This window comes from Eschrichtius robustus, chromosome 19, assembly GCF_028021215.1.
Source record: "Eschrichtius robustus isolate mEscRob2 chromosome 19, mEscRob2.pri, whole genome shotgun sequence".
In the NCBI taxonomy this organism is placed as follows: Eukaryota; Metazoa; Chordata; class Mammalia; order Artiodactyla; family Eschrichtiidae; genus Eschrichtius; species Eschrichtius robustus.
Window position 1 is genome coordinate 62,672,850 of NC_090842.1, and position 13,892 is coordinate 62,686,741.

Consider the following 13,892-nt stretch of genomic DNA (forward strand, 5'->3'; position numbering starts at 1 on the left):
AACCACCGGAAGGTAGCAATTACTAGCATGTGTAGGGCCTGTGCTTGTGCTGGGTGGCTGGGGGGTGGGGAGTGGCCACCCTTAGGAGCTCCTGGCCTTCAGTGATGGTCTCTCAAGTGGGTTTTGGCTTTCTAGTGTCCTCAAGGCAATCTTTGGGGTATGGGAAATGTCAACGTTCCTAATTTAGTGTGTGTTTTATTATGACTATATTAGTGCAGGATGGCTTGAATTATGTATAAATAAACATATATATTATTTGGGGGTGAGTGCTCAAAAACTTTTGCTGATGGAAAGGGCGGTCAAGGAAGTTTAGGAACCTCTGGTCTGGTGGGAGGAAGATGATTCTAAGGCAAGGAGATGGGAGCTGCAAAGGACAAGCCACTGGGCCCAGTGGGAGCCAAGAGGAGGCATCTGGTTAAGTCCGGGGAGGGGACACAGGGTGTCACCAATGGCTTCTGGAGGAGGAGGGGCTAATGAGGTGACACTGGAAGGTGATAAAGTTGGAGTTTGACAGTTGAAGGTGGGTTGGATTCCAAGAGTGGGAACAACAAGTATAAATTGCCCCCTATTTGATGATGTGGCTTGCAAATGGGGCAGAGTTCAAGGTGCAAGGAGCATCTGAAAGAGGATATCAAGCAGGAGGGCAGGGCCAGAAGTCACACAGCCTTAAATGTCACCCCGAGGGGTTGGGACCGTGTCTTGGTGTTCCCGAGAGCCATGGGAGGGGCAGGGTCAGCTCTGGGTGTGGAAAGATGCTTTGAGGGCCATGTAAGGATGAATAGTTCAGGAAGCTGGGGAAGAGGCTGGGCAAGGGGCAGGTGGGAGGAGAACAGGCCTGAGGCAGGCCAGGGGCAGGAGCTTGGGAACCGATGGATTTGCAGAGTGAGAGGGGAGAGGGGAGGATGGGCCCAGACATCTGGTCTGGGGCCTGGGAAACAGTGAGCTTGTCCCCGAGGTGGGAATCCAGGTGCATGAGTAGGTTTGGGAAATGTCACCCAGCTCAGAGTGGGACTTCGTGTGTGGGAGGGGCCTGGGGGAGCCAGGGGCGTTGCAAACCTGGCTCAGGGACTCAGGAAAGGTCTGTGACTTCCATCCAAGATTTGAGAAGTCCTAGCTGTAGGTGGTAATGGAAACTGTGGAAGTAGGATGGGGGGAAGAAAGTGTAAAATCAGAGGAGGTTGCAAACTGGCAATTCTATGGCCAATGTTTTTTTTTTTTTCTTCCACGGAAGAGGATTGCTAAACACTTGTCTCTGAATGCTTCAAGACAGACATGCTGCCTCAAGTCAGCACAGCCTCCGGCACATCCACTTATAATTTTCCACCTGATGCTTCTTTCTCTTACGTTACCTGCCTGGCCCTTGGGGGCACTGAGTTTGAGACCCATGTAGGGAAGGCATGTGGTCCTGGCTCTGGAGAACACCTACTCTCAAGGGAGGCACAGAGCAAGAGAAAGCCACAGATGAGTCAGAGACAGAGCAGGCAGGGGAACAGGTGTGCTTTGCCAAGGAGAAGGTTTTCTAGAATCAGCCTTTTAGCTATGACCAGTGCTCCTTTGTCTGAGTCAGATGAGACCTGAATAGAAGCCACTGTATTCAGGGACGTGCAGGTAATTGCTGATTTTATCGGGAACAATTTCGGTTTCAGTGGCCACACAGAGAAAGGGGGGGTAGGAGGTGAGACGGACAGAGGGGGAGTCTGCCAGTGCTGTCTACCAGAATTTTCTGCAATGGTGAAAATGTTCTATATCCACATCCAATATGGCAGCCATCGGCCACATGTGGCTCCTAATCACTTGAAATGTGGCCAGAGCAACTGAATTTTTAATTGTATTTAATTTTAATTTATTTGAATATAAGGAGCACGGTGTGGCTAGAGGCTACTGTACTGGACAGTTCAGGTTCTGGAACATTCCATGAAGAAATTTTGCCCGGAAGGGCTCGTGAGAAGTAGATGGACAGGAATGAGGGGGGGTCCAGGGACGGGGTTGAGATGGGTGAAAGGATCAAGTGGGTAAACTGAGGCATGCCAGGACCCTGGAGGTAGACTCAGGAAGACGGAGGGGTGTATCCTATATTCCTTACTGTGCCAGGAGCTGGTGTATTCTGTTTGGATTTGTTGGCCATTCTTTTAGTGACTTTACAACTCTTGTCAAATCCATGGACCACCTGTGCTATTCTTTCCATAAAATTAGTCCTTAAATCATGGCTCACTCTGTTTACATAAATGCAGGTCTCCCCTGATATTTGAATCCCTTCTGGAATCAGGGACCAAAAAGATTTAGATACATTTTCAAATAAATCCCTCATCTCCCAAACCCGTGTTGCTTCCTGTTTTTAAACTCAGGTGCCAATCCCATTAGGTGACAAGGGATACTTGTGTATTTATTTAGGGGGAAAAAAGTTTCATATGTGATCGCCATAAATGCAAAATCTGTTCCATTTGCCACAAAGAGAAAGAAACAAGGCATAAAAGACAACCACAATGAAAACCAAATAAAAAGTATTTACCGTCTAAATGGTTGCTGTTGCCAGCCCAGTTTTCTGAGCATGAGGCCAGCTTTTCTCTGTTAAAAAGAAAAAGTAAAGACTTAGGCATTAAAAATATTCTAGCACCCGCTGAGCCTCTCTCCTTGACAGTAATCAGGAGAGCTCAAAAAGGAATGACTTTCTCACTGTGTTGTTCAAGGTTATTTAAAGCTCTGTGTGGAGTTCACAGAGACTGGATCTGGTATGCGGCCCCCATTTTAGGAAATGTTGTGTTATTTCATTGGCTCCTCATGGTTCTATGACGTAGGCTGTGCTATCATTGTCTTTGCATTTGAGGTGGAAATTTAGGCTCAGAGAGGTGAAGCTACTTGCTCAAAGTCACACAGCTGCCTTGGCCTCTAGTGCGTGCGTGCTCTGTGAATCACTCTCTTGATTTTCCTTTTCATGTGAATATCATCTGTTTGAAATGGGGGCAGCAAGGACATCCCCGATGGCCCCCTGCACTTTTCCACCTCAGGCCCTGAAGGCAACAGTGAGTGTGGGGCCTGGTATGTAGACCTCCCTGCTCAGGTGCTCTTGAGCCACTGCGGCTTCCTGCTGGTGGGTGAGGTGACTGTGGTTGTTCTGCCCCAGTCTCTCCCTCAGGCTGGTCAGAACCGTGGAGGGCCAGTGCCAGGGTCAGTATGGACTGTGAGCTCCTCTGGAGGGAGGTGCAGAAATATGGACATTTCTACAGGATGCTTGGGGTCGGTGCGGACACCTCTGGGCTTCATTCTCCTCCTTCCCCTTCCCCCTCAGGGGGACCTTGTGCCAGTGTGGGCAACCCCGGTGTGCCCACCCATCGGTGGCTGTGGAGGATGCATTCGGGGCAGCCGTGGTGACCGTATGGGACAGTGACCTGCACACCACGGAGAAGCCCACAGATGCCTTCGGAGACCTGGACTTCCTGGGTGCCGGCCGCAAGGCCAGCAATGTGAGGCCTGCATGTCTGGGCAGGGCCAGGGTTGACCAGTGGGGCTGCATGCCTCAGGGGCTCCCGGAGCCAGGGCCTGGGGGTGTCCCAGCTGAACGCTGTGTCTCCTCATTTGCCCATCCCTATCTTCACCTCTCCTGGATCCCTGTCCCCTCCACCACTGTCTGTCTTTTCTGAGCCTGTCCCCCTCTCTCTCTCTGGGTCTCTGTCCTCCTCTCTCTGGGTCTCCATCCCTCCCCTCTGGGTCTCTGTCCCCGTCTCCCCTCCCCCCATCTCTGTGCTCCTCTCTCTGCGTCTCTGTCCCTTTCTCTCTGTCTCTGTCCCCCTCCCCGTGTCCCTTCCTCTTGTGTGTCCACAGTTCCTCCGGCTCTCTGACCGCACGGATCCAGCTACAGTTTATAATCTGGTCACGAACATATGGGGCTTCCAGGCCCCGAACCTGGTGGTGTCAGTGCTGGGGGGGTCGGGGGACCCCACCCTGCAGACTTGGCTGCAGGACCTGCTGCGACGCGGGCTGGTGCGGGCTGCCCAGAACACAGGTGACTGAGGGTGGGCAGGGGCTCTGCCTCCTGGGCCGGGGCCAACTGCTCCCCCATCTCCGCCACTTCCCTGGAATTCTGTTTTCCCCCCATCCCGTCTTTGTGTGTGGGGTTTTGTCTCACTCTCTAGTCTCTCTCTCTCTGTCTCTGCACTCCTGTGTGTCTCTGGATCTCACCACCAGTCTGTGTCGCTGTGTAGGGGCCTGGATTGTCACCGGAGGGCTGCACAAGGGCATTGGACGGCATGTGGGTGTGGCTGTGCGGGACCACCAGACGGCCAGGACTGGGGGCAACAAGGTGGTGGCCATGGGCGTGGCCCCCTGGGGTGTGGTTCGGAATAGACACACCCTCATCAACCCCAAGGTGGGACCCAGGGTCTTGGACAAGGAGGGGGCTGGGGGCCTGGACTCCTGGGTCTGAGGGAGGAGGGGCTGGGGACCTGTAGTCACAGGTCTGAGGGAGGACGGGGCTGGGTGTCTGGTCTCCTGGGTCTGAAGGACGAACGACTGGTGTCTGTCCTCTTGGCCCTGATGGAAAGACTCCCTGGTCTTGCCACCTGTCCCCCAGGGCTCGTTTCCTGCGAGGTACCGGTGGCACGGTGACCCTGAGGATGGGGTCCAGTTCCCTCTTGACTACAACTATTCGGCCTTCCTCCTGGTGGACGACGGCACCCACAGCCGCCTGGGCGGCGAGAACCGCTTCCGCTTGGGCTTCGAGTCCTACCTTGCCCAACAGAAGACGGGCGTGGGAGGTGAGTGGCTCCTTCCACTGGGGATTCACAGCCCAAGACTCAGGATCCCAGTGGTCAGATCTGGTCGGAATTTGGGGGTTGCGGCCAGGGGGAGTTTCCTGTAGTCAAGTGCCTTCTCCCATCATTTGCTGTGTTTGAAAAAATCATTGTCTTGAAATCTACAATACCGAAAGGTGGACAGCTTGATGAATTTTTAACAAACTGAACCCACTTATGCAACCAGCACCCAGATCAAGAAACAGAATAATACCAGCCCCCAGAAGCCTTCTGCCCACACCCAAGAGCCACCCTATTCTGCTTGTCACAGCATAGAGTAGTTCTGACCGTGTTTCATATGAATACAACCCCATGTTTTAAATTCTGCCTTCTCATATTCGACATTATTTCTGTGAGATTCATCCATATCATTGCATGAACTGTAGTTTGTAAATAACCCACAGATCAAAGAAGGAAAAAAAAAAAGAAGCTAGAAAATATTTTGAACTGAATGATAATGATGTTATGACATACCAACACTTTGGGGATGCAACTAATGCAGTACTTAGAGGGAAATCTGTAGACTTAAATGCTTATCTAAAATGAAAAGAAAAGAAAGGTTGAAAATCAATGATTTAAGTCTCCAATTTAAAAAAATCCTAGAAACAGAAGAGCAAATCAAATCTAGAGAAAGTAGAAGCAAGGATATAATAAAGACAGGGCAGAAATCACTAAAACAGAAAGAAATGCCCAATGTAGAAAGTCAACTAAACAGAAACCTGCTTCTTTATGAACATTTCCTGTATTTTAAAAAGTGTCCATTTAATTCTTTTTTTTTTAAAGTATTTATTTATTTTTGGCTGCGTTGGGTCTTCGTTGCTGTGCGCGGGCTTTCTCTAGCTGTGGCGAGCGGGGGCTACTCTTCGTTGCAGTGCACGGGCTTCTCATCTCGGTGGCTTCTCTTGTTGCGGAGCACGGGCTCTAGGCGCGTGGGCTTCAGTAGTTGTGGCATGAGGGCTCAGTAGTTGTGGCTCGTGGGCTCTAGAGCGCAGGCTCAGTAGTGTGGCGCACCGGCTTAGTTGCTCCACAGCATGTGGGATCTTCCCGGACCAGGGATTGAACCCGTTTCCCCTGCATTGGCAGGCGGATTCTTAACCACTGCACCACCAGGGAAGTCCCCCATTTAATTCTTAAATTTTACTTAGCTTTTTGGCAACTTTAATCTTATTTTTAAAATTATCTTTTTGGGGTGTAAACTGACTTTTTTGGGGTGTATAATTCTGTGAGTTTAGGCATATGTAGAGATTCAGTCCACAGTCAGGACATAGACCAGTTCTGTTACCATGAAGGCATTCCTTTTGTGCCCAGCCCCTGGCAGCTACTGATCTGTTTTCCATCACTCTAGTCTTCTCTTTTCCAGAAGATAAATAAATGGAATAATATAATACATGACCTTTTGAGACTGGCTTCTTTCACTCAACATAATATTTTATGGCAGCTTTAATATGTGTTTATTGGAACTAATCAAACCACGCGAAGGTATATAAGGAAATTCATATCATTGCCTGAATTGTAGTTTGTAAATAACCCACTGGTCAAAGAAGAAAACAAAAGACGTTAGAAAATTCCCTTCCCAGCTCCAATCCCTTCTATTGGGGTAATCTGTGTTATATGGTTTGGAGTTAATCCTTTTATATCTTTGTCTATGCTTATAAAATCCTATGCTCAGTGGTGTTCCTTTCTCTCTTTTATACTATACATATACATATCACTCTCTTACAACCATCCCTTTTAGATACAAACTATCTTGTATCTCCTTTTTTTTTTTTTTTTTTAAATTTTTATTTATTTCTTTATGGCTGTGTTGGGTCTTCGTTTCTGTGCGAGGGCTTTCTCTAGTTGCGGCAAGCGGAGGCCACTCTTCATCGCGGTGCGCGGGCCTCTCACTGTCGCGGCCTCTCTTGTTGCGGAGCACAGGCTCCAGATGCGCAGGCTCAGTAATTGTGGCTCACGGGCCTAGTTGCTCCGCGGCATGTGGGATCTTCCCAGACCAGGGCTCAAACCCGTGTCCCCTGCACTGGCAGGCAGATTCTCAACCACTGTGCCACCAGGGAAGCCCTGTATCTCCTTTTAATAGTTGCATGATATTCCTTGGTAATGGTTGTACCATCTGTTATTTAAATTTTTCTCAATTGGTGGATACTTAAAGTGCTATCAGTGTTTGGCACTACAAACAATGCTGAATAAATATCTTTGTATGAACATCCATAATTACATCCAGGTGTTTTAAATTCTATACAGTAGATCCCCCAAGTGAGATTGCCCTGTGTGTATACTAATAGATAGTACTAGATAACTTTCTAAAAGTGTGTAGCAGTTTTCACTCTCATCGAGAATGTGTGAGAGTTTCCTTTTCTGTCCGGTCTTAACCGGCTCTGGATACTCTTGGTTTAAAATTTTTTTTTTGGCAAATTTGATGGATAAAAAGTGACATGCCACTTTTCATTTGATTTTTTAATTTATCTAACCACTATTAAAAGATATAAACATATTTTATTGGCCAATCAGATTTCCTCAATTATGAACTGTCTATTCATATTCTTTGCACATTTTTGAATTGGGTTATTTCTTTCTTGTCTTTTTGTAAGAATTCTTTGTATCCTGTCCTTAGTAATGCTTTGACTGTTAGATGTAAAATTTTTAAAAGATACTTTAATTATGGTGTCTACTTCCATAAAAATTCTATCATTTTTATGTGGTTAGATATATTTGTTGTTCCTTTTATAGCCCCTTGGTTTCCCTTGGTTTTTTAGGAAGGTCCATTTCACTCCAATGCTATACAAATATGTTAAGTCTTCTTTTTTAATATCTTATATTTTTATGTTTAAACTTTTAATCCATCTGGAAATGATTTTTAGGTGTCTTGAGATAGGGAGTCTACATTTTTTTCTTACAAATGGGAAGCCACGTTTTCTTCATGTCCATTTAATAAATAAACCATCTTTTCCCAGCTAAATTGAAATGCCACTTAAGTTGTATATTCAGTTCCTTTATATGTTGAAGTATTTCTAAACCTTTTCCTCTTCTACCTCTCTATTTATTCCTGTGCCAAAAATATATTTTGTTTGGGACTTCCCTGGTGGTCCAGTGGTTAAGACTCTGCGTGTCCAATGCAAGGGGTGCAGGTTCAATCCCTGGTCAGGGAACTAAGACCCAACATGCTGTGCAGCGCGGCCAAAAAAAAAATATATATATATATATATTTTTTTTTTGTTGTTGTTGTTGTTCTTGTTGTTTACAGCAGTTTAAAGACATTTGAATGTATATTAGGGAAAGTTTCTCCCCACTGTCATTTCTCAAAAATTTCTTAACTCTTCTGATATTAATTCTTTCATATGAATTTAAAAATTATTTTGTTCCATTAAGAAAAAAAAAGGAAAACATTGCCAACCTCGTCCTACCTCCCTCTTTCTCCAAACTGCATTGAATTTATGTGTTACATTGTGACAGGTTAACATGGTATTTGTTTTACCATTTATTCAGGCCTTGTCCTTATGTAAGGTTTATCAATCTCCTTATAAAAATATTATACCTTTCTGTATGAATTAATTCCCAGGTAGTTTATCATTTTTGTGAAAACATGGATAAGATACATATTATAATAGTTGGAGAAAAGTTTTTTATTTTTGTGTATTTTTCTTGTATTAATCCTCGTAACCAAATTCTCTTATTAATATTTAGTTATTCTGAGTGGAGTCTCTCCAATTTTCTGAGAATATAAATCATCTTTCCTTCAAATAGATACCTTTGTCTCTTCCAGCTTAAAATATATATATATACAAGTTTTCATTCCAACTATTTCATTTTCTTGCATTGTTACGTTAGCTCAAAACTCCCAGATAAGTGTGAATAGTAGCAATGTTGTTTCAGTTCTTATTTTATTTGGAATAGAGTTCGTAAAAAACTTATATGAGTTTGCTATTGGGCTTTGATAAATATCTTTATTGTATTTGGATAGTCCTTTCTATTCCTTATTTCCTTTATTTTCAGTTTGCACTTTCATCCTCTCCTGGCTCCTGGATGGTTAATCAGTTATAGGATTGACTCATGCCTCATTCGGGAACCCAGGAGTCCAGGCTCCCAGCCCTCTCCTCCCTTGAGAAGTTGAACATTACTGTCTTCAAGATCTGGCCCCTCCCAACATCCTCAAAGGCGTGACAGTTCTCTTGAGCCTCAAGACAGAGGATTAGGCAGAAGCCAGCATTTGCCCTGGGGACTCCTGGGAAATGTGTTTCTCTCCCATCGCTGACAGAGGCTGATGGGAGGTGACCAAGCCCTGTGCTCTCTTCTCTCCTCAGGGACTGGAATTGACATCCCTGTCCTCCTTCTCTTGATTGATGGTGATGAAAAGATGTTGAAGGTATAAGGGCCCAGGTGCCTGGGTCTAAGGGCGGGGGCAGTAGCCGGGGGCTGTACTCCTGGGTCCTAGGGGAGGAGGGGGCTGGGAATCTAGACTCCAGGAGGTGTGAATACTTTCCTTCCCTAACCTGACTCCCCCTTTTGTCCTGTAGCGGATAGAGAATGCCACCCAGGCTCAGCTCCCCTGCCTCCTGGTGGCCGGGTCTGGGGGAGCTGCAGACTGCCTGGCAGAGATCCACACTCTGGCTCCAGGGAGTGGAGGAGGCAGGCGATGTGAAGCCCAAGATCTGATTAAACGTTTCTTCCCCAAAGGGGACCCTGAGATTCTACAGGCCCAGGTATGACATTGGGGGCCCAACTCGGGAACCTGAGATGGGAGGGAGCTGGGAACCTGGGTTCCTGGGTCTTGAGAGGTGAGGATGCTGAGGATTTGGAGTCCTGGATCCAAGGGAAGGGGAATGGGGGCCCAGCCTCATGGATATGAGGGAGGAAAGGCTGGGAGCCTGGACTCCTGGGTCTAAGGGAGGAGAGGCCTGGGGGCCTGGATCCCCCCTAAGTTCTGGGAGTAGAGGGTGCTAGGCACCTAGACTACTGGGTCCTGCAGGGGAATGTTCTCCTATATCTCTGTGGACAGGGCCAGGGAGTTGGGTGTGGGTTGCAAAATTTGGTATTCTGCAGGTGGAGAGGATCATGACTCGGAAGGAGCTGCTGACAGTCTATTCAGCTAATGATGGCCCTGAGGAATTTGAGACCATCGTTTTGAAGGCCCTTGTCAAGGGTAAGGCTTGGAGTCCCAAAACTTCCCCCACTGTCAGCTCAACTTTGGACACCTCTCGTGGCCTCGGCACTTTATCCATCCTCTCTAAATTGCGCCCCTTTTTATCTTTTTCCTTTTATCATTACCTTTTGGGGCTTTGCATGGAGTTATTTGGACAGTTTTCCCAAGATACTTTCATTATGTTCCAACGTTGCTTTCCTTCTGTTGTATCCATCCACCCATCCTTTCATCCTTTATCCATCCAGCCAGCCATATGTACATTGATCTTTCCATCTACCCATTATTCCATTCATCCTTCATTCTTCCATCCATCGAATCATCCATCCATCTTGCCATCCACCCATCCTTCTACCAGTTTATTCACACATCTAGTAACAATTCCATCCACTCATCATTCTTCCATCCATCCATCTTTCATCTATCCATCCATCTTTTCATCCATCCGTCCATTCTTCCATCTATCCACCCACTCACCCTTTCTACTTTTCCTATATGCCTCCAATATGTTTTAAGCCCTGAGGGGTGGTGGAGTCAGAGAAAAACCAGAGTGCTATCTCCCAGCAAGGAGCTCCTGATATTTCACTAGAGGAATGCATGATGAAAACCAAGGTAGGGAGCATAATGGCTGCTTGGTAGAGGCTGAGGATGGAGCTCATTATTCATTCAACAAAGATTAGGCTCAGAGATAAAAGCAGTTCCTACCAGGGTTGTTTGGACACAACCTTAAGTAAAATTCAAGACAAAAGCATGGGAGAGGAACTGCTGTCAGAAAAACGGGGAGGTGGTATTTAAACTGGGCAGCCTTGAAGAGCCAGTAGAATTTGGAGTTAGCAAGATGTGGAGGTGAGATAAATAAGTGGTAAGGGGGTTCCCCAGGGCTCTGTGGGGATGTGGGTGGGGAGGGGCGTTTTTGATGTCAGAAGAGTTTTACAGGGAAAACACCCACTTAGATAAAAACTCTCAAGAGGCATAGTGTCAATTTGTAATGCGTTCTGAGTTCCAGGTCCCCACCCCAATTGCATCTACCATGTTCTGTGGTGTGGTAGTTATTTTTGACTTTGGAATCAGATAAAACTAAAATTTGAGTATCAGCTTGGCCCCCTCTCTGCTGTGTGACTTTGAGAAAGAGACTTTCCCTCTCTGAGCCTTCGTTTCTCTCTCTGAAAAATTGAGATAATACCTGGCAGGAGTGTTGTGGGCCTCAGAGGCAGATTATGGGCAGTGCCTGGTCCCCAGGGGGAGCCTAATAAATGGGAACTCTTCTTAATATGATTCCATTTCTTGTGGGGACACATCCTTTAATAGAGGATGACAGTCAGTGGGCAAATCTGATTTACTTTACAGAAGTTAACTCATCAGCCTCCTGGGGGAAAACACAGCGGCTCTCTAAGATGTGGTTTGAGGGGGTGGTGTTTTAAGTCTGTTGCCTGCAGAAGTACAAGTGATCACACTCTGCTGGGGAAACTGGAGATGGCTGGACAGTCTCAGTGTTGGCAGAGTTGAAGGGATGGGGTTTCAGCAGGTGAGGAAGGAAGAGGGAAGGGGATGAATGCTTCATGAGAGTCTAGGAACAGCCAGGCACTGTGCTGAGCAGCTGGCACACATTATTGCCCCTGATCCTCTAACCCTTCCTATAAGGACCGTCTCCCCAGTTTGCAGATGAAGAAACTGAGGCTCAGAGAGGGGGAAAGTGACTTGCCCAAGGTCACACAAGGTTGACTGCACACTTTTGGATCCATTAAATTATCCGATCAAATTTTTAAAGGCCACTTGTTCTTCCTTGTTCTATTTAATGACCTCCAAGTTCTTCCGAAGTCCGGCTAATGTTTACATTTTTTCTGCTACTTTTCGTCTCACAAATACTCCCAAGTTGCAGGAAACCAGAGTGACTCACATTTGCCATCATAGCCTGTGCTTTCCTGCACCGAGGCTTTTGCTCAAGCTGCTCCTGCTGCCTTGATGATTCTTTTCTCACCTTAGATGCACACTTCCAAATCCTACTAGTCTTTCAAAAGCCCTACCTCAATGTGCATCCCCTAGGAGGCTCCCTTGGATCTCTCCATACCTCTGTGATTGTAGCCTCCCCTGGGTCCTAATCACATTCTATGCCCTCCTCCAAGGGCACGAATCACTCTAAGGGCAGTTATGTGGTTCTGGGACATATTTCCCGGGAATGAGCTCCTTCAGGGCAGGGACTGTATCCAATCTCTCTCCATCCCTCTTACTGCCTGGCCCGTAGCCTACCTCAGTAAATGTTAAATGAATAAATGATTCCCTTTCCTTTTCTTGGGGCCTCTCAACCACTGGTCTGAAGAGATTTACATTCAACTCTGCCCCTGTGTTGAATGACCTTATGCTTGTAATAGCCTGACTTCTTAAGACCCCAGACTCTGCCCAACAACATTGCCTTTATACAGAGTTTAAATGTCAGGCATCTCAAGTAGAAGCAATACAGACATTCATCAGATCTTCCCAACCTCCCCTGACTTCTTGCCCCCTCTCCTTCTCACCCTTTCAGCCTGTGGGAGCTCTGAAGCCTCAGCTTACCTGGATGAGTTGCGTTTGGCTGTGGCTTGGAACCGTGTGGACATTGCCCAGAGTGAACTCTTCCGGGGGGATATCCGATGGCGGGTGAGGGGTTGGGGCCTGGCGACTGGGGAGCCTGACAAAAGGGATGCACTTCCCCCACTCCCTGACTCCTTTGACATCTGGCTCTATCTTCCTTTATGGCCTGTCCAGCCTTCTCTTAATTGTCCATCCATCTCTGGTTGTCCGTCTGTCCCCATCTTGTTCCCTCTCTCCCCATCCATCCATCCATCTACTTGCCCACCCATCCATCCTCTCATCCACCCCTCCACCCATCCATCAATCCAACCATCCATCCATCCATCGTCACTCATAGCTCTGTACCCCCATCTCTTGTCCTTAATCTCTGACCTCACCTGGCCTTCTGCCTGTCTCTGTGCTCAACTCTTCCCCCATTCATTCCGCCCCCACCAGTCTTTCCACCTGGAAGCCTCCCTCATGGACGCCCTTCTGAATGACCGGCCAGAGTTCGTGCGCTTGCTCATCTCCCATGGCCTCAGCCTGGACCGCTTCCTGACCCCTACGCGCCTGGCCCAGCTCTACAACGCAGCGCCCCCCAACTCACTTATCCACAGCCTTTTGGACCAGGCATCCCACGGCACAGGCAACAAAGGCCCAGTCTCTAAACCCTCTTCGGAGCCACAACCCCCTAAGGTGGGGCAGGTGCTGCGGATGCTGCTGGGGAAGACGTGTGCGCCGACGTTCCCCACCGGGGGCACCCACCAGGGCGATGGCAGCAAGGAGGATGTAAGGAATGGGGTGGGTGGGGGAAGCACAAAAGGGTCTGGGGGCGGGGCTATGCCAGGAGGGGGCGTGGTCAGAGCACGGGTGTGTGACTGAACGGGGTGTGGGGCTGATGGTTGGGGCGGAGTCAGGAAAGGTCTGGGGCGGAGACAACGCTCACCTTGCCTTCCTCGCCTCCAGTCGTATCTGCTGTGGGACAAGGCTACCTCAGAACTTGTGCTGGAAGCCATCCCCGGGCAGGCACCCTGGATTGACCTGCTCCTCTGGGCACTGCTGCTCAACAGGGCTCAGATGGCCGTGTACTTCTGGGAGATGGTGAGTGCTGACTTGATCTCTGATTCTACTCTCTCCTACATTCCTGTCCTTTATTTCTACCAAACTCCAATGCTTGTGCAGTAAGATTCCCTGACCTAGGATATCACCCGTCCCCCACTCCACTCCATTCTTGATATATGACCCAGAGTGCTGTTTCTTCCTCCCCACCCCCCCATATCATGCATTTCTTGTAACTTGCTTTTTCCATTAACAGTGTATATTGGGCATTTACCCTTGTTCGTACATATGCATCAATCTCATCCTTTCAAAGTGGTTGCTTGTATGAGGAAGTTAGACGTTATCTGTAACTGATGGGGATTCAT

The 13,892-nt window shown here is 47.7% G+C and overlaps 1 protein-coding gene across 5 annotated transcripts in view; it reads left to right on the forward strand.

The window, feature by feature from the left end:
* TRPM4 (transient receptor potential cation channel subfamily M member 4) overlaps nt 1–13,892 on the forward strand; it is a 36,244-nt gene that overhangs the window by 1,108 nt on the left and 21,244 nt on the right. For 4 of the 5 annotated variants that reach the window (XM_068528323.1, XM_068528324.1, XM_068528325.1 and 1 more), the window contains exons 3-12: nt 3,287–3,461; nt 3,820–4,000; nt 4,200–4,363; nt 4,568–4,751; nt 9,086–9,147; nt 9,299–9,484; nt 9,825–9,924; nt 12,443–12,555; nt 12,925–13,257; nt 13,435–13,569. In XM_068528323.1, the coding sequence (XP_068384424.1) occupies nt 3,287–3,461; nt 3,820–4,000; nt 4,200–4,363; nt 4,568–4,751; nt 9,086–9,147; nt 9,299–9,484; nt 9,825–9,924; nt 12,443–12,555; nt 12,925–13,257; nt 13,435–13,569 (1,633 nt within the window). Of the gene's footprint in view, nt 1–3,286; nt 3,462–3,819; nt 4,001–4,199; nt 4,364–4,567; nt 4,752–9,085; nt 9,148–9,298; nt 9,485–9,824; nt 9,925–12,442; nt 12,556–12,924; nt 13,258–13,434; nt 13,570–13,892 lie in introns of those variants that run through there. The other variant, XM_068528327.1, reaches the window with a different exon arrangement.